Source organism: Saprolegnia parasitica (assembly GCF_000151545.1).
Source record: "Saprolegnia parasitica CBS 223.65 unplaced genomic scaffold supercont2.1, whole genome shotgun sequence".
In the NCBI taxonomy this organism is placed as follows: Eukaryota; Oomycota; class Saprolegniomycetes; order Saprolegniales; family Saprolegniaceae; genus Saprolegnia; species Saprolegnia parasitica.
Window position 1 is genome coordinate 732,656 of NW_012156395.1, and position 21,018 is coordinate 753,673.

Here is a 21,018-nt window from a genome sequence, read left to right on the forward strand (position 1 = left end):
GCAGCCAAGAGAGTGGATATGAGCGATGGATGCAACCTTTTCCTCGAGTTCAAAGCCCTCAATCGGTCTTCTTTTCGGTTGCTGCTACCGTTTCTCTCTCGGTTTCACGTGTAAATGGCGATGGTTGACGAACCGATGCCGGTGCCAACGAACCCGTTCCGTTCGGACGGTGGTTCTCGCGAGTCGAGTGTGTCGACGTCGTCCGGTGACCATGGCACCACCGAGGTTCGCGCTGGCCACTGCCCCATGGCTGTAGTTTGCGTGGTAGGACGACGAGGTGGGGCGCCGGCCTGCGATATATGCGACGACCCCCGCCTCCCTTCGGCGCATCGCAGGCGACTTTATGCAGCAGCTGCAGCTGGGTGCGCTTGTCCGCAAGGCCAACGAGCAGGCGCGGACCGCCGGGCACAGCATCGGTATCGTCCGCATCAGCGACATTGAAGCCCGCATCGGCCACGTGGCGCTGGACCCGATCTACCGGCGAAAAAACCTTCTTGTCCGTCGACCAGGTTGGCGTCGCTCACTTTGAGACGTTGTGCCTAGATCCTGCTCAACGGACTCTTTGGCCTCGCACTCTCGCTCGTCGAATTGGTCGTGACATGGGCCCACTCGAGTCGCATCGTCGACCCTGACCTTGGCATGTGGGTCTTACAAACTCGTCTCACCCTTCGCGCGGAATGTCAACCTTGGTGCATATAGGGTGCCGCTGACAGTGCCGATCGCGTCCAACATCATCAAGGCCGTCATTTCCGTCTCGAGCTGTCTCCTCGTGCTGCAACTGATCGACCTCTACCGGCTCTTCTACGCGGAGCTCTACCGCTGGGAGGCAAAGTTCATCGAGGGCGTCCGGGCGACGCGCCCGCCGCACGAGAAAATGGTGGGTACGGCGCCTACTCTGTCTGTTGTCCAAGCGGCATCAAGCGCACTTCGCCGGTGCCTCTTTGACACGGGGCTGCTGTGGCGTGGAAGCCTCGAAGTCGGGCTCGTCCTCGTGCACCCTGTACGTACCCGCGTCGCTTCGGAATGCATCCTCAACCATCCTTAGCCGCCGTGGGCCGACGCGTACGTGTACCAGTCGGCGTCGTGTCTGATGTTTTTTCGGCTCTACTTGCTCGCGCGGGTGTACCGCGACCACTCGATTGTCTACCGCAAGCGGCAACTGATCCTCGAGGTATACCACGTCGCATCTATCGATCAATATATGTGAAGGACAATACGATGAGTAGAACTGCTTTTTAACGTCGACGAGCCCGACGTTCAACTGGTTTTTGTCGGTAAAACTCGACTTTGGCAAGGCGCCGCTCCAGTTTATCCTCGCGCTCTACCTCTTTGTGCTCGCGACGCTCTCGACGTCGGTGCACGTGTTTGAACGCGTGTACCAACCGGACGCCTTTACGTTTGCCAATGCGGTGTGGTTTAGCTTTTGTACGCTGACGACCCACGTACAGAAGCGTCTTCTGCGACATGACGGGCCACTTTTCCATGTGCATTAGGGTCTGCCCACGATGGACCCCATCTCGGGAAATGGTTACTTTGTCACGTCCATCATGCTGGTTCTGGTAGGGTTCTGGCTTCGCGGCTTTTCAAACGCAACTAAGCGGTGGATCTTGTAGGGCATTGCGCTGGAGACAATGGTCGTCGTGGCGATTCTGCACAACTTTGGATTGAACGAGAAGGCCGGCTCGTGGCGCGGTACATCCAGCAGCTCCTCGCGCAACAGCGGCTCGAGACGATCTCGGCCAAAGCGATCTGGTCGTGGTGGCGCTGGAAGCGCGCGCGCCATGCAACCAATGCCGCGTCCGAGGTACTTCTGCGATAGGAGCGTCGTATGCGAGTGTGGACAAGTTGTCAATGTGGACAATTAGGAAAATGCACGCCGCTTCAAGTTTTGGCAATCGCTCGAACCGTTTGGCGACTGCAAGGAAGAGCACCACCAGCTGGCGCAAAGCGTCGGGGACCCAATCGTCGACAAGCTCAAGCAGCTCGAGGCGACGGCCCAGCGACTCCGGCGCCGCATGGACGACTGTTTGCACGCGTGCACGTGCGAGTACGCGGCCGCCGACCTGCAAGCGATCCGCGACAACAACGCAGTGCTCGACGCCCAGCGCGAAGAAATCGCTCTGCTCTTTGCCCGCGCCACCGCGTCGCTCCGCCGTCCAAGAGGCGCCACCAGCGCCGAGTAGGCGTCCGCGTGTCCGTGGCCATTGTGTCTGCGATGCACCGAGAGTATCATAGCGTCTGGAGGCAGAACGCTGTGGTGGCGCGTAGTCATCTGGTGATTAGCCCATCAGACTACATGTAGTGTAATACGTATACTGTATGACGTTCTTGGCGTTGCGTCATTGGGGCTGCAGTGGGGGTCGACGACACACGACAGGTCCGCCAAAAATCTCAGCCGCGACTTCAACATGCACTTTGGTATCCGGAGGAAGTGATAGTCCGGATACACGGACTTGATCGAATTCAGTCCCAGCCAAGGGAATAATTCAGCGATGCCACGGGGATAATTCAGCGATGTATTCGTCGAGAAAATCACCAGGACGCACCCTTCGTGCCCTTGCCAATGCGTGCTTGACGGTATCGGTAGACCGTTTTATCCGGACAGCTGGACGCCGCGCCGTCGTGGGTACCGGTAGTGCTTGTGCACCACGTGGGCATCCAGCGTATTGACATGCGTCAAAGTGCGTTAAAGATGGACGACAGTCGACATTGAAGCTTAAATACACGGCGGACGAGAACAGATAGAGGCGATCGCGACTTAGCCCTGGAGATCGACGCTCATGCTCCGGTAGTAGGACGAGTCGCGGGTCGCGTCGATCGAGTCGCGGAGGTTGCGCGCACTCTTGCTGCGCAGATGGCTCTGGCGCACGACATTGTTGCTTTCGTCGAGCTCTTCCTCGTTCTTGTAAATGGCGCTGAGCTGGCCAAAAATGCGCGCGTTCGTGTCGCGCTTGGCGCTGTGGGACGGCGACGTCGTGGCCGATGCCGGGGCCTCGAGGAACGCGCGCACGCCGTGGGCCATCGAGCACGCTTCGTCGATGTCGGACGTCAGGCCTTGGGTGGCCATGAGGATCGTCTTGAGAAACTCTTGCAGCTCTTCGAGGCGCGAGAGCGCTAGCGATCTTGTGTTGAAGAGCTTCTTCTTGGGGAAGGATTCGATGATGCCAAAGGTCTGAAAGTGCGTCGCGACGTCGCAGACGGTCGTCGCCGAGACGGCTTGAATCGTCTTCATGAGCTCGTGGAACTCCGAGTACCGGCGCGCAATGTACCAGACGTCGTCGCCGTGGTGGACACGAATGACGTAGACGGTGACGCTGTGCAGGACGCCGACGGCGACGACCTTGGCTTGGATCGGGCTAATGCTTTCAACAAAGACGGCCATGCTTCCTTGTGTTCAAGGCGCAAAGTTGGGGAATGGTGCCCAGATTGCGCGCTGCTTTGGAAGGTTCAACCAGCTTTTGCCACGGCAACTTCGCTCCAACGGCCGTTGGATTGGTGCTCGGGGGATTACATCGAAGTTCGAAGCTATGAGCGTGGGACATGCACGCACTAGCGCATGCGACACGCGGCGACGGCGACATAAACGATGGAGGAGCCGGTCTCCTCACCAAAGACGCGGGTCCTTGCGCTGGCTGCGTGTGCTCAGTGCCAGGTAGTGCTACGACGCCGAAGCCAAGGGGCTCGCAGCAGCTGGGCTCGCAGCGTGCTCGGCGCCACTTTGCCTCAAATTTGCCCATAGCAAGCCATGTGTCGTACTCTGGATGCAGTATCGCGTCGATGATTGGCTCCTTTTCGGATCCGCGGCTGGTTTAAGCCAATCCGAACAACATGGACGCGGGCGCGTGCTTCTGATCGGGGCGCACCCACCATGACCCGTTCATGCAAGGTGAGGGAAGGACGCTAGATTCCTTCGCGGGCGGAAAATGTATGTGGCAATGTGGCGAAGGGACGGTTGTTGGCAGCCGCAAGATATACAGCCAAGGCCGGAACGCAGCTGAACGCAATCACAAACCTGAGGGACCTGCCAACGCGCTTCAAAAATTCTCTTCGCGAGTTGTAGTACGACACCTATCTAATCGGAGGACGACGTGGTCGTGAAGGACCCGTAATCGTGCGAATCACCACCACGTCCAACGGGCAAGAGCGGAACAAGACGTGGATTGGCCAAAATCGACATGGGTGATAGCCAATGAAATGCACGCTACGTCGTCCTTTCTTGCGATCTTGGTGCGGCAAATGGAGTTGGCGCCGGCGCAGCCAGGTTGAGAGAGGCTATGACGAAGGCTTCGTGCTAAGCGACTCACGAGGTGACAGTAAGAGCCCAGATATCCGATGAGGTGCCTTGAATCTTCTCATGATCATGCAAGGCTTCTTGAACCCGCGAGAAGCCAGAAGGTCCATGGAAGAAGCCACCAGTGTTTGTATACACAGCTCAACTTTGTACCAAGCTCGGACTGCACTCCTAATGACGTTCGGAAATCACAGTCGTGTCTCGTGAGCGCCTTCTGTGCCGCTGAACGGTACCGATGGATGGACGGCGGCTGCGTACAATGTGCGCAGGTTTGCTCTTGCGTCCTATTGGACGAGAGACATGCGACTCAGATTCCCGCGTCGATGCTCGAAGTTGGCATGTCGCTAGCTGTCTACGGCACCGAGCTACACTTTCTATGCTCCAAATCTATGACCCTCTATGCAGATCAAGTAAGCGACAGACGAATAAGCCGCCGAAAATTGCACGAATATTGGAGCTTACATGCCCATGTGCTTGGCGCCACCCAAGTGCCACCTCGGAGACGAATCGCGACCGCAGCGCTCGCCTGGAAGTAAAGCCGCAAACTTGGAGGAGACATGTAGTACAGTACGCCGACCGAGGTCTCGTCCCATGGCACCTTGCTGACGCTGTTGTTGCTCCGAGCTCCTTCCGGTGCCAAGGATGCCGAGTCGATTGTATGGGCGGTGACACCAAGGAGGGTATCGTAGAAGGCGTCGTCGTCGCTTAATAGTGCATGGTTACCCAAGAACCACCGGCCGACCCTACGTGGCCCTCTCGTTCCGTGATCGAGCATGGTGTGGGGAGAGAGAAGAGAAATTTGTTTCAGTGTTGCTAGCCCTTTTGCGAAAACAAGGCACGCCACGCTCACTCGCCTAGCACAAAATGCCATTCAATGCCGCGAGATGACGCCACAACGTCGTCCGAAATGAGTGGAAACACCGAATGCAAGTGTGAGCTTCCGGTCTACCGTATTTGGACCACTTTTACTGGTGGACTGCATGAGAACGGTGACCCGGATGGTGATCCGATGACGCCGATCGGGTCCAGGGTCCAGGATCGGGTCCAGGATCGGGTCGTGGAAAACCGGTTAGTCAGGCCTAACCCTAGCGGCTTTGTAGTGACCACCAACCTTGTATGCACCCCGAAATGGTTTCCGTTCCGACTGCATGTGTAATAGGCGGGTCGGCGTAGCTCTCATACAATACCGACAGCATGAGGAGCTTGCTCACGTGGTGCGAAAGTCAATGGCGTCAGCTTTGCTGGCGAGCAGATTTTGTTTGTTCTCTCTCGTCGACGACATCCTGTCAATGGTCAAAGGGGAATCGCTTTCGAAGCACACGCAATATTCAAGTCGTACACATCGCTCGCCTGTCTCCATGCGACGTCTGCCTACATGCTGAGGCTCGCGTCCATCTCTTCTTCCTTCGTCTCTTCGCGCTGCCGTCCATTGCGCTCGTGGTACTAGGCACACATTTCATCGTCAGCTCCTCATTCTTCGCGCCATCCGTGCAACAATACCTTCTGCAGCCAGTAGTACTCGCTCGACTGCGGGCCGCCCATGGCCATGGTGATGGCCTGTGACTGGAGCAGCTGGTGCGAGAGCGACATGGGCTGGAACATGGACTCGCGCAGCGTCGCACTCTCGAGCAGCGAGTCGCCCATGCGCAGCGACTTGTCCATTTCCTCGCCGCGGAACCGCGTCAGGTCCGCGGCCAATCGCTCGCCTTCGGCCGGGCCCATCCAGGACGGGTGGTTGGCCTTGAAGTTGAGGAACGAGCTCTCCATCTTGGGCTCGGCGCCGTACGTATTAAAGTCAAACTCGGCGTACCGACAGACCGCACCGACGCCCGATAGCGTCGTCGTGTGGTCTTGGCAGAAGGCAACGATGTCGTCGGCTAATGGCGGCAAGGCGAGGCAGAGCATGTACGGAGTCAGAAGCACCGAGACGCACTCTTCGAGGAAGAGCACGGCCTTGTACGGGAAGAGCGTGAGGAGCGCGTCGCGCGTCGCATACGTGTGGCAGTGCCTAAAACTCCACTTCATCAATATCCATCATGTATCAAGGTATCAAGTCTACCCCTTCCACTCGGGCGGCGAGTAGTGCGTCTCGGCAGCGAGGCGCGCCATGGCGTCTTCGCAGTTCTCGCCCGTCATGAAGCGCGGTGTTGCGTGGAAGGTCCGTGCGAGCGCAAATACGCCGGTCGCGACCGTGAGGTACCACAGCAGTTGGCGCTGGCCGAGCTCGACCTCGAGCAAAATGCTCTCTTCGACGACACTCAGTGCGACGAGGACGCCCATGATCGAGCCGGCACAGAACGAGACGCCGGTCGCGAGAATCGACACGACGCCCGCGGGGAAGAGCGCCAGGTAGGCCTCGGCCGCCGGGTACGCTTGGCCCATGCGCGTGTCAAACACATGCGGCAGCTCGTTGTACTCGCGGAAGGTCCACATTGCGAGCGGACTCCACCGGCGCGCGCTGAGGTACGATGTCTTGTGCAAATACCACTCTTGCGTCGAGAGAAGGAAAAACTGAATGACGCGGAAGAGCAGCAGGAACGGCGTGAGCACAAGGTTAATCACGCCGACGGTCACGAGCCGCTTCTCCAAGGCCTTGGCGTCGCGGAGCCCGAGGTGGCCGCTGGCGTCGAAGAGGTGGTCGAGCACGCACACATGGAGGTTCCACTCCATGTTGCGCGAGAAGAGCACGTGCGACGACATGGTCGGAAACCACGTTGGCAGCGGCAGTGACACTTGCAAGAGCGGCGAATTGAGAAACGCGATAAGGTAGTTTCCTTGCGCATGATGCGCCGGGCCGCATCGAGCGGCGTCGCGAGCAGTTGCGGGTCGATCTGCAGCTCGTATGCATCGCTTGCTGCGTGCTGGGGCGATTTCGGGGCCTTTGGCGCGGGCAGCAGCGCAAGGACTTGGGCGAGCACCTCGTCCCACTTCATCGTCTGCACTTGGCGGGCATCGATGCGCAGCTTCTCCGTGTAGAACGTGTGCATGTCGAGTGCGTCCCGTGCGCTCGAGGCAAACGCCATGAGCCGCGTGACCCAGTACATGAGAAAGAGCAGAAAGTAGAAGAGCACGATGGTCGCAAAGAGAGACCGGCGCATGTCAAAGGTTACAAAGGCCGAGAGCGGCTGCTTGCACCCGACGATCTCGTCTTGGTTGCAGTTGGCGAGGCTCGACCAGTCGAGGCAGCCAAGCAGGAACGTCGAGAGGCAGACGGTGAAGAGAATGTTGAAGAGCGAGACGAGCTCCTTGCACACGTAGCACGCGACGCCGCCGTGGTAGTAGTAGTTGTACAGACCCGTGAGGAACGCGTCGACGTTCTCGACACGGCCGTGCGCGTCGGGTACGTGGCGGCCACGCGATGAGACGCTGCTCTTGATCGCGGCCAACGACGGCATGTTCAAGTGGCGCCGGAGGTCCACGCTTCCCGACGCCGCCTTTCGGCGCATGGACGGGCTGTCCAGCGGCTCGTACGTCGGCGGGCGGATGTTGTTGCGCAGTGGCGAGCCAAACTTGAAGAGGTTTAGCGATATCGGCGACGCTTCGGCCGCGGGCGGCTGGCCGTGCAGCTCGGCCCAGAGCGCGTCCGCGTCTTCGGCCGAGCGCGATCGGTTCTTCAGCGGGGCAGCGTCGGGCCCGAGGAGCGGGCGGTACGCAGCGTGGGGGTCGTACTCGCCCTCGGCCTCAGCTCGCTCCATGTCGTCGAGGAGCGCGTCGTTCATCCTCCAAGATGCGCCCGAAAGGCCTTTTTTCTCGGTGCGTAAGTTTCGCGATCGGAACCCTCGATAGAAGCACAACTGGATTCTGCCCATTTGTCCCGATTTCGAACATGGGTTATTCTGCTGGGATTAAAGGAAAATCCCATAAGAACCATCACTCGACAAGCTCACTCGATAACAACACCACTGTCTTAGATCTTAGTTGTTCAAGGGTTGCCTGCATCCATCGGTTTGGCTCAATTTACGCTCAATGCATGGTGGTGGACAAGTGCGAGACGACTAACTAGCGGCGAGGAGGAGGCAGTATGGTCTGTGTGCGGTGTTTGGACATCGCACCCCAGAGTGTACTGGATCGCGGGCCCTGTGCCACTGAAAGGAACGAAGCCATGCTAATAACGAGGATTGATAGAGGTACAGAACCTAATCGTGATCGCAAACAAATTCCTTGTGGGCTTGATAATTATCAAGTCCAAGCAGAGAGAGTGGTGGCTTGCATTTCAAGTGGCGAATCAAACCACCGGAACGAGTCTGGTGATCCCCGACTGCGGAGTCGTTTTGCCAAATGAGTCTCTTTGCTTGGATCCGCGGGCGCGACCGAGCCGGCGCAGGTAGTTTCGGATGCTGATCTAACACAGGAGGAAACAGCACTTGGTTCGTCCGACATGAGACTTGCGCTAACGTTAATGCAACACACCGATGAGACGTTCGTTCGGCCGCCGCATTCCACATCTAGAACGTGACCTGAATCAAACGTTGGCAACTGAGGCAAGCGATGCATGTACTACAAGTCGATCAAAAAATCAATCAAACGTGTTCGCGTTGAAATCAAGTTACAATACAATTGTAGCAGAAACTAACTCAAAGACTTCGCATACGTAGCGGTACGCCTGAATTCGTGGGAGTTGGCACCAGCACTTGGTCGTTGGGAGTGAGCTGCGCACGGAGAGATCCATCCCGTGGGGGACCCCATTCGCCGAGGGTTAGCTCGCTCGAGGTGTACTACAAGTCAGGCTCGATATATGGAGGCTTGGCAAAAAGCTGGCTAGGGCGTCGTCCTTCCGATAAAAAGTCGCTCAATTAAGGGACGAGAGTGGTGGCCTTAGCGCAATGTCGTCTCAACACGAAGAACTACAGATTCGAGGCGACGACCCTTCTTGGAGGACGTGGTGGTCTTACGACGTTCAGAGCCTAGTACAACCGCCCGAGCTCTCTGTGGTCGAAGCTCGAGAGCGTCGAGACGCCACCGCGCAGCTTGTCGTTTGACATACCGATATAGGTCTTCACGACACGTTGAGAGGCCACTAGGAGGGCCGCGCGCAATGAGCTTAGCATTGGAAAAGTGTCACCGGCAGGCGCTTGTTTTGCAATTAACAGAATTAAAAAAGATATTCCTCGCTAGAAGATGCCTCCGCCCGGGATTGAACCGGGGACCTTCTGTTTACAAGACAGATGCTCTACCACTGAGCCACAAAGGCGAGGCGAAATCAAAAAATTATTGCTTTTATCAGTCAAATGTTCTTAGCCTAGAAATCGCTAACTGTAAGTGCGAACAAAATTTGATGGGACATTGGAGCCCCCACTTGATCCTTCGCATGGGACAAGCTCTGGCTGCAAGATCGCTACACGCGTAGTACCGACTGCGCAAACGACAGGTGCTGGATTAAAGTTAAAGTAGGAGGAGGATACGAGTTGACGACGGGCCATTCATCTTGCTGCCAGCGACGACGGGATGTTGAGCACGTCGAAGTCCTTGAGCGAGTTGATGGTACCGTTGAGGATCATGAACGAGCCGACAATCTGGGACGTGCGGATGGCGAGGCCCTTGGGGAAGAAGAACGCGAGCATCGATGCGCTCACGCGGCGCGCGAGTGGCGACTTGATGTTGTTCGGAACGCGGCTTTCGGCGTGGTCGACGAGGTCCTTCATGTGGTGCATGTACGACTTTTGCGGGTTCATGAGCTTGAGCGTCGAGAGGTTGTGCGGCACGTGCGAAAAGTAGCCCGAGACAACACCGGCGCAGAGACTGCCGAGCGCGTTCCGGAGCACGGGGCTCTCGTCGTCGATTGGGATACGTTCCTCAAAGTAGTCGGAAAGCTGGTTCAAGCCGACGCCAAAGATGATCTCACGCACGGCGCGGGGCATGAGACCGCGGATCCATCGCGTGTGCAACGGCTCGGGGTTCATGTGGCCGGCGTTACAGGCCTCGAGCATGCTGCTCACGGGTGTCATGAGGATACCCGGGAGAATGGCCTCGACAAGGCGCACGGCTTCCGGGTTCTCGTAGTCGTCGGCGTCAATGTTGTTTTCAAAGAAATGGCGCAAGCCCTTGAAGCCGTTGATGTAGGCCACGCGCGTCGGGATCTGCACGCCCATGTTGGGGAAGAGCGTCGCCGGCGCCTGGCCCGTGAGCTTGGCATTCAAGTACGAGTTGAGCGCACTGCGGTAAAAGCTTTCGACGGCGGCGGCGACCGACGTGGCAAAGATCGGCGTCGGCTTGGCGTGCTGCTCGAGGAGCGGCGTCTGGAGAAGGTTCATGTGGCGGCGAATCTCGCGATGGAGCGAGTACATGACGTCCGGCGCAATTTCGGGGTCCAATAGCGCCTTTGTGAGCACGTCCGAGTCCATCTTGTAGCCAAAGACTGGCGTCGCGCACTTGGCGGTCGCGGCCGACGCATCGCGGCGCAAGACGTGGTTGCTTCCGAGCGCATTGCCCGGCGTAATGTCGCCCCACGAGTGCATTTGGCCCGAGATCTCCTTGGTCTCCTGGATGACACCGCTCGAGACGACGACGAGGCTCTCCATGGGCACGCCCTGCCGCGAGAGCACGTGGCCCTTGGGGTACGAGACCGGCGCGGCTTGCGCGCAGAGCTTCTTGAGCGCTGCGTCGCTGCAGTACGAGAACATGCGTACGGAGCCAAACTTGTTGATGCAGTCGACCTCTTGTTCCTTGGAGAGACCCATGTCGCCGAGAAAAGCAGAGAAAAGAGCGGCGGTGGTGGGGATCGAAGTGGCGGCGGCAGGTGGGCGCTCCGCGGACAAATGAATTCTGTCGCCACCGGTCCCAAACGTTCGCTCCGCAGTCGCGCAGCCAATCAGAACGCTTTCATCCGTGGCTGCGTAGGATACGCTGGGGGCCCCGCCCCGGGGTCCTGGGACACGGCGCGATTACCAAACGCTCCGGACACGGCGTGTACTTGGCATTTGTATACATCGGCCAAAGGTTCCGCGCGCATCCAGGGCGTGGGGGGACCCGGGGCACGGAACGAATCTCATGGGACAGCGGCGCCACACGAATTTTTTATCGTATGCATACAAACTTCAAGAAGAGGCAATAAAATGATCGCTCAAAAACCAAATACGTGGCAATCCGCAGCTGATGCAAAGCTTGAAGCTGGCGCCACTCTCACATCCCCACAAGCACATGCGAGCGTACGCAGTCGAGATACCTTGACGCGTTGAAGCCCGTGCGTGCTACAGACAATTAGTCGTGTACCCCGTAGCTTCGAACCCGCGAAATCCAGTGCGCGGTAGAAAAGCCGGACGCGCGATCTTTCCAGAAGGCCGAGGAGCTTCGAAAAGACGCCGCCGTCGACGCGCGTCTTGGGTGCGTTTTGCGCACGGCTTCAGAATCTCGACCCGTCGTAGGTGCACCGTTGGACTTGAATGGACCGCGCCCCCTCCCACTTGGACGAAACCCGAAGAGACCTCAAAAAGTAGCTGCGTCGCGCTGCCACGTCATGTCCCACGGAGGGTTCCATGGCCGATTCTCTGGGCACTTGCTATCGCCCGCCGCACAGATTGCGGGATTTTCGCCGCGTCTCGCCGCCGAGACCGACAAGGCGTCGTCGGCTGGCACGACGACGAGGACGAGCCTGCCCGAGCCATGGGTGCTACCACTGCCGCCGCCAAAGCGCTACCGACGCGATCGCGCCAAGCGTATATCGCCCATCCCGCGCGAATCTTGGTGCTACTGGGTGCCACCACCATCAAGCGTCCTTACACGCTTGCCACAAAGGTGTAGTACATGTGCAACGAGGTCATTTCTTCATAGCTTACTGCTCGAGGTCGCACGCGACCGTGAACGAAGCCGCGAGCGGGTGCGTCCAGTTGTCGCTGTACACGTCGACGTGCGTGTCGGGCTGGAGCAGCACGACAAAGTCGCCGGCTTCGGCCACGCGCTTAAAGCCGGCGCCAATCTGCGGCGCAAAGACGCTATAGTCGGCAAAGCGGAGCGTCAGCGTCACCACGCGGCTCTCGCCCACGTCGAGCGCAATCTTTTCAAACTTCTTGAGCTGCTTGACTTCGGGCACGGCCATCGTGCGGAACGGCTGCGTCACAAAGAGCATCACCACGTCCTTGCCCGCCATGTTGCCCGTGTTGGTCACCGTCACGCTCACGTCCAGCGTGTCGTCGACGCTCTCGAGGCGCGTCGTGCTCAAGCGGAAATCGCTGTACGCAAAGCTCGTGTAGCTGCGACCGGCGCCAAACGGCCACTCGACGCCAATGTCCTGGTCCGTCATGCGCACCATCGTGCGGCGGTTGTACTGCGCGAGGATGTTGGCATGGTCCTTCGGGTACGTGATCGGGAGGCGGCCGCTCGGGTTGACGTCGCCAAACACAATGTCGGCGATCGCTTGGCCGCCCACCTCGCCCGGCAGCATCGCATGCACCACCGCCTGCACCTCGTTGACGAGGCCGTGGAGGAGGCGAGGCCGGCCCTCAACGAGCACGAGGATCACCTTGGTGCCCGTGGCCGCAATCTGACGCACATACTCCCGCTGCCCGACCGGCAAGTCGAGGCACGCAATGTCGCCCGGCTTTTCGCAGTACGAGCCTTCGCCGACCGTCACAATCGTGTACGTCGCCGCCGCCGCGTGCGCCAAGACCGTGTCCATCTCCGAGATGCTGCCGTCGGCGGCCAGGCCGTTAAAGAACGTCGCGGAAGGCGACAGGCGTAGCACGCCGTCCTTGAGCGAGACGCCGTGGGCAAACTGGTGGTTGCCAGAGACGCCCTGCCACTGCACCGTCCAGCCGCCGCAGAGGAACCCGACATTGTCGGCCGCGTGGCCCGTCACAAAGACACTCGCGTCCTTGGGCAGCGGCAGCACGTCATCCTTGTTTTCAAGCAGCACAATCGACTCGTGCGCCATGGCGAGCGCCGCCGCCTTGCTCTCGTCGCTGCCAACCACGTTGCCGGCGCCCGGCACCGGCGTCTCGTACAAACCGAGCTCGACCTTGAGGCGCACAATGCGGGCGACCGACTCGCGCAGGCGAGCTTCGAGCGCAGGCTGCGCAGCGATGAGCGCTTTCGTATGCTCGATAAACGTCGTCTCGAACGGCACCATGCTCATGTCGATCGACGTGCGCGTGAGCGCGAGGCGGACCGCGTCGGCCTTCGACTTGGCGACGCGGTGGGCCGTGTGGAGGTTGTTGATCTCGTCCCAGTCCGTCACCACCATGCCTTCGTACGCCATGTCGTGGCGCAGCAGGTCGTTCATGAGCTTGGTGTTGATCATGGTCGGCACGTCGTTGACCGAGACGTAGTTTTCCATGATGGTCTTGGCGCCCGCTTCGATCGCCATCAAAAACGGCAGCGCAAAGTGATTCAAAAGCTCGTAATCCGAGACCGTGACCGGGTCTTTGTCGTGCCCGAGGCTGCTCTTCGAGTACCCGATAAAGTGCTTGAGGCACGCAGCCGTCTGTGGGTTGCTCTGCATGCCCTCGACGATCGCTGCGCCCATGACGCCAACCACATACGGGTCCTCGCCAAACGTCTCAAACGTGCGTGGCCACAGCGGGTTCTTCGAGACGTCCAGAATCGGCGCAAAGATCCACGGAATGCCGGCGGCCTCCGTGTCGTAGCCCGTGATGCGGCCCATCTCGCGCACGAGCGATGGGTTGAACGTCGCCGCGCCGTTGATCTGTTGGCCAAAGACGACCGCGTCCCGGACGTAGATCGCGCCGTGCACAGAGTCAATGCCGTACACGATCGGGTGCCCGTCGTTCTCTTCCATGTGGATCGACTGGATCGTCTCGAGAATGTGACGCCACTCGTCGGTCGAGTAGCCGAGCTTGCCGTCGGCCGCCGGCCCGCCGTTGAACGGGCTGTTGAGGTACGAGCCAATCTTGAGCTTCGCAAAGTGGCGCACCTTCTCGACGTTGATCGTCTTGTCGTCGTCGTTGAGCAGCATCGAAATGTCGAGCTGCGTCATTTGGCCAACGAGGGCATCGAGGTCCTAGGATGCCATGAGGTAGCATGCAAAGGCGGCGTGTGCGAGGTGTACCATGGAGGCGACGAGGTCGCGGACGCGCGCTTCGACGTCGGGGTGCTGCGGCGGGTAGACCATGCTAACTGCTAACTGCAGGCAAGTGCGGAAGTGAGAACGACGTCGCTGCCCAACGGCAACATCCGAATCCGGCCTGTATCGAAGAGACACGATCGCGACGCCTAATTAGGACGTGGCGCCTGTGGGTACAGCGTGGCCCACGCCTTGAACTTCAAGCTCGGACCCGCGCACCCGCTATCCGACAGGCAGGGCTGCCGTCAGAGCCTTGGCATGCATCTCTGGCTGCACGGCCGCGCACGCACAGCAGCTCGCGATCCTTGCGCCGCAGCTGCTCCCTATCCAACCGCCGACGGCGCGACGGCATCGGCTGGTTCTTGGTAGCGTGGTCCTGCAAAGCACCGGCTACGCCATGGATCGAACGTGAGCTTTCTCTACGGCTTGGACGACGTCACATGCCACAACGCGCGCAGCCAGGATCGATGGGCAGATGAGGCACGTGCCCTGTCAACGCCCTGCGCTGTCTGCACATGCTATGTACTGCCGCCGCCCGTCCTCTCGTGGCATCCTGCATGGCTCCGCGTCCCCGCGCCGGCTAGATCTACAGGCTTTGTCGCCTCCGCCGGACCGTCGTACCCAGCCCGAGCTCGCTCGCTCTTCAATATAGTTCGGTTGCGACGAGGAGGCAAGATCTCGGCGGGCGCCAATGGCCTTGCGGCCGCTCTTTGTCTTGGTTGTTGTATGGGGCATGGCAAGCCTATTTAAATACGACTCAATAACTGGCGTTGAGTATGCGTATATTTTTCAAGAGAAAAAGAAATTGGGATTTCTGGATTTGTGTTGGAGATGGCAGACGACGGCTACAACCCCGAGAAGTCGCGCATCGCCGAGGACACGCTCGCCGACTTCCTCCGCGCGCCCTTGACGGGCGTCCTCACCGAGGTGCCGGGCATTGGCCCTGCGGCCGCCAAGAAGCTCGCCGGCGGCGACGACGTGGCCGACCAAGTGACCAACACGTTCCAGCTCATTGGCAAGTTCCTCTCGCTCAAGCGCAACGACGACGAGACCGACGAGCCGATCGACTGCCCGACGCACTGCGACGCCTTCTGGCACTGGCTCAAGTCCAAGGGCGTCTCGTCGTACCGCAGCGGTATCGTCATGGCGATCGCGGAGAAGGTCAACACGATGGTGCCGGGTGTTTACGACGCCTGCGACTTTAACTAGCTATCAATACGAGACGTGCTACGCCGACTTGGAGAGCGCTTCGATCTTCATGGCTTGCTCTTGGCTCATACTCGGGTCCACTTGCATGAGCGCCTCCCAGAGCGCGAGCTTGCGCGGTCGGTTCAAGCTCACAAACTACACGCATCGACCATGACGAGCATGTAACACGCAGAGCTGCTACCTTGTCCGTCTCGTCGTGTGAGGTGTACCGAAAGGCCGATGACTCGCGCAGCAAGCGGTCGGTCTCGAGCCGCTTGCGGCGAATCTGGAGCTGGATCTGCGCCAGCTGATGGCGGTACACCGACGACCCGGTGAGCGAGACGTTCAAAAGCGGTGGTATCGGCGCATGGCCGAACTGCGATGACGCTTGCGACGTCTCGTGAGGTGGCTGCCATGTCGGAGTTGGCACCGACGGCGGGTCCAACGGCGGCGACGGAGCACTCTGCGGGCCGAAATCGGCCTGGATCTGCACGTGGTTGCCTGTATATTGCGTACTCGCGTCCTTCATCTCTGCCTTTGGCCGCTCCGGAAGCTCGTACTCGCGCACGATCATGACGCGCGGGCGGCTGGTCTCGACTGGCGGCGCCGCAGGTACCGAGGTTGAGATCGTTGCTGTGGGTAGCGTCACCGTGGGCTCCACCAATGGACGTGGTGTTGGCAGCGTCGGTGCGGAGGACGCTGGCTCGACCATTGCAGCGGGCGCAGGAACGGGCGCCACACTGGGTGGGACCACGACTGCCGGCGCGACGACAAGATCGACGGAGGCCTCTTGGAACGACTCGTCGTCGTACGCAGGTGTCTCTTCCATTGCGGGCGCGGCTGGCTCGCTTGCGGCAAAGGACTCATCCCCGTAGTTGTCCTCGCTCGGCTCTTTGGCGACGCGCTCGAGTACGGGCTCGCTGGCCGCAAACGACTCGTCCCCGTAGTTGTCTCCGTCGCTCATCTCGCTGGCCACGGGCTGCACCGCGCTCGGCGCCATGGTGGTGGCCTTGGGGCCATCGTCGTTGTCGTCCTGGGAAAACTCCATCGAGTAGTCGTACGTAGGTTGCTCGCTGGCTTTGGTTGGCACCACAGTGCTCTTGGCAGGCGCATCGTCAACGTCCTCGTCCTCTTCCTCGACCATCGACGCCTCGTCGACCACGTCGTCGTCGTCGTAGGCGTCGCTTTCCTCCTCCTGCTTAGGTGGTGTCACAACGGGTATTGCCGCAGTAGCACGTGTCGGCGGCTGGTCGTCCTCGGACGCATCGTGAAACGACGGTGGGTCATCATCGTCGCTGTCGTCGGCCGTCCGCGTTGCTACAGCCGGGCGCGTCGACTGCACTTGCTGTACCGTAGGCACCGTTTTCGGGGCCGCAATCGTCGGTTGCCGCACCGGCTCGTCCTCGGACTCGTCCATGCTGATGTCGTCGAGCGTGACCTTGGATCGCGTTGGTGGCGCGTCCAAGCTGTCACTCACGTCGTCGTCATAGCGCGACACCGGCGCCTTCTTTGTAGTAGGCGGCTCCACGGACGCCTCGCTTGCCTCATCCTCGTCGCTGTCGTCCAAGGTCACGCGCCTAGTCGATGAGTGGCAACACATACCAGGCAGATGCATCGTCTACCGCCGCACGGGCTTCTCGATGGGCTTGGAGTACTTGGAGAGAAAGTTCTTGGCCTTATCGAGCGCATTCGACTGACTCGACGCTTTGGCCGGCGCGGCTTTGACCTTGGTTTTGGCTTTGGCTTTGGGCGGCGAGAGCGATGCGTCGCTCCTATCCTCGCTCGCCTCGTTGGACTCGTCGTCGTACTTGGTTTTGGCGCGGGAGGCGCCAGCAATGTCGATGGTAAAGTTGTACGGGTCGTCGTCGGCCATTGTATGAGCAGCTCGCCAACGGTGTCCCTCCAAGATCGCATACTAGGCTTAGCTCACGCCGTTTCTTTCTCCAAAATGCGCGCCTCGATCGCGCAACCAGCCATGCAGCGGTGCCAGCGGCCGCAGGTAATATCATTGCGATGCTGGATTATGCAGAGAGGGTACTTCATTTTACAGAAGACAGGGAGACACTTCAACGTGGCGGCGCGAAGGCGGAGAACTGTGGCTCTGGTGAATTCCAACTTCGTGATCAAGTCTGAGACCGCAATTGTGTCCACCTGGGTTCAAGTCGGGATGTCGTGAGGGCTGCCGTAGACTGTTCGATTGTAGCGCGAGGAAGAAGCGAGATTCTGTAGGTTTTGTAGTTTAGATTCACGGGTTTTAGACTATTGTTTGAACGAATCGAGTTGAAAGATGCCTCAGCTGGTACCCGAAATTTTTTCCACACGACGGAATTCAGAGGTATATGTTGTTCAGTTGATATCGTCATTGGCATCTATAGATATATATTGGTGGAGCATTGAATGGTCTGTGTACAGAATTCATCAGATCATCGTAGTCTTTTAGTGTATCCCCATGACTTGAGTCGGAATAACCATATAAAAGTGGATCATCACACGAAGCAGTAGAAAACCTCAGGAAACTATTGTCCTCATCACTCAGACATACGCTTGTTTTCAAGCATCATCGGTTCCCGTCCTAACTAATTCGACGACTTGCTACCTACAGTGGCGAATGGGAAATGATCATGAGAGCGAGATTCCAAAGAAATGACTGGCCACGCTCTACGCGGACCATCGATTGGCCAAAATACCAATGACCTGCGGTTGGTAGAATTATTTAGCATTGTAGCCAATAGAAAGCCACAATTTCATAAGCCAATCACATCCACCGTCGTCGCATGCCAGCCAATGACTGCTGCACCCGCCACGAGATCGTACCGGTACAAGCGCACCAAAATATCGACGACGGAATCGAAAGCGATCCAAGAGGCTAGAGCTACGATTACCGCCATTAGGTAGCAATAACACTGCGTCGAACAACACCCGAGTGTGTGTTGCGGCTTGGTCGCCCATGAACTAGAGAGACTTCTCCTAATGCAGGGCGTGGATATGCGTGCGCTAAGTCGCCTCGCTGTCGTCCGAGCGGGCAGGCACCGTTGGTACCTTTTGGTCGTTTTAAGAGGAAACATGGAAAGCTACGACCTATCGATTGGCCAGCACATGAACGGTCGCGTCTTGGATTGCCCAAGCTTGGGCAAAGTATACTGCTTCGTTATGGCGCCCTCGTCCTAAAAGTTCGAAAAGAAGGCGGCACAGAGGTTGCGGACGAAAGATACATTATACAGCGTTCGACTAATGGGGCCCGGAGAAGGGCCCGACAGCGCGTTGATAGAGTGAACGGCATCTCGCATTTTGCGCCCCAGAGCTCACATCGATCTCTGCCTTCTCTGTCATCGGTGTCTGTTCCCCGCCTTGTCTATCAACCATGAAGCTCTCTCGTGTCGCAGTCGTTGGCCTCCTCTTTGTGGCCGCCCGTACCACCCAAGTCAATGCCCAAGAGGCCTCCGACAAAACCTTATCGATCGACGAGGCCGCTGCGTCAACGTCGTTCTCTTCGGCGACTGCCGACTCTGAATCCATGTCTGCCACGGCGCCGGCGATTGAGTCAGCATCCGGTTCGGAAACCGGCAGTCTCTTCTCTCAAAGCTCGGAGACGGAGGGTCTATTCACGTACGACTCGCCGATGCAGAGTCCCGATGCCTATGGACCCGCACCGGTTGAACCCATGGTCGGTGGATATGGCAGCATCGACCACCTCTGGTGGGACAACCAAGACGTCGCGCAACCGGCCATGGAGGCGGGAGCGACGGAAGAGCAAGTTCGCTCGATTCTTACCGAAGTGAGCGGCACATCGTCCCATGACGACATCACGTCTGCCGTCATCGCCGCCGGTGTCGGAGAAGAGCTTGTCCCTTCTGTCGTCTACGCTTTCGAGTCTGCGTGGCAATCTTCCGGTTATGACCTATCTCCCCCCAATGACAGCCCGTCGTATGCCACGCCGGCCCCGGTGCTTGAAGTCATCCAGGCGGCGATTGAAGCCGGTGCCACGCCCCAGCAAGCCGCTGTCATCGCTGTCGCGGCCGACACGGGTGCTAGCCTCAACGCTATCGTCGAAACGGCCATCGCCGTCGGTGTCAGCCCGTCGGTCGCCGCTGCTGTCGCCTCAGCTGCCGACTCTGCGGCGGGCTCGGGTGCCGATGCCGTCACCAGTGCTCCTATCGCTGAAGTCATCGAGGCTGCCAAGGAGGCTGGTGCGTCGCCGGCCCAGGCTGCCGCTCTGGCCGATGCTGCGTCGTCGGGTGTCGCGGGCAGCGACCTCGTCGCCGTCGCCTTGCAGGTCGGTGTCAACGCGTTGGATGCCGTGAACGTCGCCGCTGCTGTCGAGATTGCGGTTGAGACGCCTGCGCCTATCATCGATATCATCCAAGCTGCGCTCGACTCGGGTGCGAGCCTCGGCCAGGCCGCTGCTATCGCGGTAGCCGTCAACTCGGGTGGCTCGCCTGCCGAGGTGCAAATCGCGGCGATCGAGGCCGGTGCTCCGCTCTCGGTTGCGTCGGCGGTCGCCTCGGCCGTATCGTCGTTCACGCAGTCGACGGCGGGTTCGTCGGATGCCACGCCGGCCCCGGTGCTTGAAGTCATCCAGGCGGCGATTGAAGCCGGTGCCACGCCCCAGCAAGCCGCTGTCATCGCTGTCGCGGCCGACACGGGTGCTAGCCTCAACGCTATCGTCGAAACGGCCATCGCCGTCGGTGTCAGCCCGTCGGTCGCCGCTGCTGTCGCCTCAGCTGCCGACTCTGCGGCGGGCTCGGGTGCCGATGCCGTCACCAGTGCTCCTATCGCTGAAGTCATCGAGGCTGCCAAGGAGGCTGGTGCGTCGCCGGCCCAGGCTGCCGCTCTGGCCGATGCTGCGTCGTCGGGTGTCGCGGGCAGCGACCTCGTCGCCGTCGCCCTGCAGGTCGGTGTCAACGCGTTGGATGCCGTGAACGTCGCCGCTGCTGTCGAGATTGCGGTTGAGACGCCTGCGCCTATCATCGATATCATCCAAGCTGCGCTCGACTCGGGTGCGAGCCTCGGCCAGGCCGCTGCTATCGCGGTAGCCGTCAACTCGGGTGGCTCGCCTGCCGAGGTGCAGATCGCGGCCATCGAGGCCGGTGCTCCGCTCTCGGTTGCGTCGGCGGTCGCCTCGGCCGTATCGTCGTTCACGCAGTCGACGGCGGGTTCGGCGGATGGTGCTTCTTTGTTTACAGACGGTTTCCTCGCCGCATCATCGTCCGTCGTCGCAATTGAGACCAAGCCGGTTGAATTGGTTGCACCGAGTGATCCCGAACATGCGACGGACACGAACTCTCCATCCGCGTACTTGTTCAACGATGTATCGACGCAAGCCACGGGATCGTCCAAGGGAGGAATTCTTAACGGTTTGATGGACAGCATTGTGAGTTACCTTTCCGACGCGCCGGCGCCTCCTCGTCTCCGTTCCCGCCCGCAGTGCGCGCCGACGGCCTAGGCGAGCGCATTGTCTATGTGGTATATGTTTATGTAAATTTACATAACCCTGAATGTTTTATTCTCATTTACTCGTATGATG

General features: G+C 59.4%; 8 protein-coding genes and 1 non-coding gene across 9 annotated transcripts; 3 read left to right on the top strand and 6 right to left on the bottom strand.

Moving 5' to 3' along the window:
- Positions 1–135: 135 nt before the first annotated feature.
- On the top strand, positions 136–2,229 carry SPRG_00296 (hypothetical protein; the record flags this gene model as incomplete). The annotated part of the gene is made up of 10 exons (XM_012338398.1): positions 136–225; positions 269–496; positions 544–641; positions 700–1,000; positions 1,046–1,171; positions 1,227–1,442; positions 1,494–1,559; positions 1,614–1,692; positions 1,746–1,804; positions 1,866–2,229. The coding sequence occupies 10 exons, from the start codon at positions 136–138 to the stop codon at positions 2,181–2,183; spliced, it is 1,581 nt and encodes a 526-aa protein (XP_012193788.1). The 3' UTR covers positions 2,184–2,229.
- A 453-nt stretch (positions 2,230–2,682) lies between these two features.
- SPRG_00297 (hypothetical protein) lies at positions 2,683–3,411 on the bottom strand. The gene has a single exon (XM_012338399.1). It carries the CDS (start codon positions 3,380–3,382, stop codon positions 2,759–2,761), a length of 624 nt encoding a protein of 207 aa, XP_012193789.1. The 5' UTR covers positions 3,383–3,411; the 3' UTR covers positions 2,683–2,758.
- A 2,350-nt stretch (positions 3,412–5,761) lies between these two features.
- SPRG_00298 (hypothetical protein) lies at positions 5,762–8,010 on the bottom strand (the record flags this gene model as incomplete). Its single annotated transcript, XM_012338400.1, has 3 exons — positions 5,762–6,299; positions 6,351–7,023; positions 7,050–8,010. 3 exons carry the CDS (start codon positions 8,008–8,010, stop codon positions 5,762–5,764), a joined length of 2,172 nt encoding a protein of 723 aa, XP_012193790.1.
- Positions 8,011–9,410: 1,400 nt separating this feature from the next.
- SPRG_30007 lies at positions 9,411–9,482 on the bottom strand. Its single transcript has one exon. It is a non-coding gene; the product is annotated as a tRNA-Thr (tRNA).
- Positions 9,483–9,645: 163 nt separating this feature from the next.
- Positions 9,646–11,042, bottom strand: SPRG_00299 (hypothetical protein). Its single transcript, XM_012338401.1, has one exon. The coding sequence runs from the start codon at positions 10,966–10,968 to the stop codon at positions 9,712–9,714; it is 1,257 nt and encodes a 418-aa protein (XP_012193791.1). The 5' UTR covers positions 10,969–11,042; the 3' UTR covers positions 9,646–9,711.
- Positions 11,043–12,023: 981 nt separating this feature from the next.
- SPRG_00300 (hypothetical protein) lies at positions 12,024–14,413 on the bottom strand. Its single transcript, XM_012338402.1, has 2 exons — positions 14,292–14,413; positions 12,024–14,243 (listed from the first exon to the last, which is right to left on the bottom strand). The coding sequence occupies exons 1-2, from the start codon at positions 14,352–14,354 to the stop codon at positions 12,060–12,062; spliced, it is 2,247 nt and encodes a 748-aa protein (XP_012193792.1). The 5' UTR covers positions 14,355–14,413; the 3' UTR covers positions 12,024–12,059.
- A 698-nt stretch (positions 14,414–15,111) lies between these two features.
- Positions 15,112–15,582, top strand: SPRG_00301 (hypothetical protein). Its single transcript, XM_012338403.1, has one exon. It carries the CDS (start codon positions 15,138–15,140, stop codon positions 15,513–15,515), a length of 378 nt encoding a protein of 125 aa, XP_012193793.1. The 5' UTR covers positions 15,112–15,137; the 3' UTR covers positions 15,516–15,582.
- On the bottom strand, positions 15,534–17,427 carry SPRG_00302 (hypothetical protein; the record flags this gene model as incomplete). The annotated part of the gene is made up of 3 exons (XM_012338404.1): positions 17,117–17,427; positions 15,697–17,071; positions 15,534–15,650 (listed from the first exon to the last, which is right to left on the bottom strand). The coding sequence occupies exons 1-3, from the start codon at positions 17,365–17,367 to the stop codon at positions 15,534–15,536; spliced, it is 1,743 nt and encodes a 580-aa protein (XP_012193794.1). The 5' UTR covers positions 17,368–17,427.
- Positions 17,428–18,855: 1,428 nt separating this feature from the next.
- On the top strand, positions 18,856–20,937 carry SPRG_22051 (hypothetical protein; the record flags this gene model as incomplete). The annotated part of the gene is made up of 1 exon (XM_012338740.1): positions 18,856–20,937. One exon carries the CDS (start codon positions 18,856–18,858, stop codon positions 20,935–20,937), a length of 2,082 nt encoding a protein of 693 aa, XP_012194130.1.
- Positions 20,938–21,018: the final 81 nt, after the last annotated feature.

Excerpts from the sequence above, each read along its gene's own strand:
- SPRG_00297 (XM_012338399.1), bottom strand. The coding sequence starts at position 3,382 with ATGGCCGTCTTTGTTGAAAGCATTAGCCCGATCCAAGCCAAGGTCGTC.
- SPRG_00299 (XM_012338401.1), bottom strand. The coding sequence starts at position 10,968 with ATGGGTCTCTCCAAGGAACAAGAGGTCGACTGCATCAACAAGTTTGGC.
- SPRG_00300 (XM_012338402.1), bottom strand. The coding sequence starts at position 14,354 with ATGGTCTACCCGCCGCAGCACCCCGACGTCGAAGCGCGCGTCCGCGAC. Across the intron at positions 14,244-14,291 it reads GCGACCTCGTCGCCTCCATG|GACCTCGATGCCCTCGTTGG; the intron begins GTACACCTCGCA and ends ATGGCATCCTAG.
- SPRG_00301 (XM_012338403.1), top strand. The coding sequence starts at position 15,138 with ATGGCAGACGACGGCTACAACCCCGAGAAGTCGCGCATCGCCGAGGAC.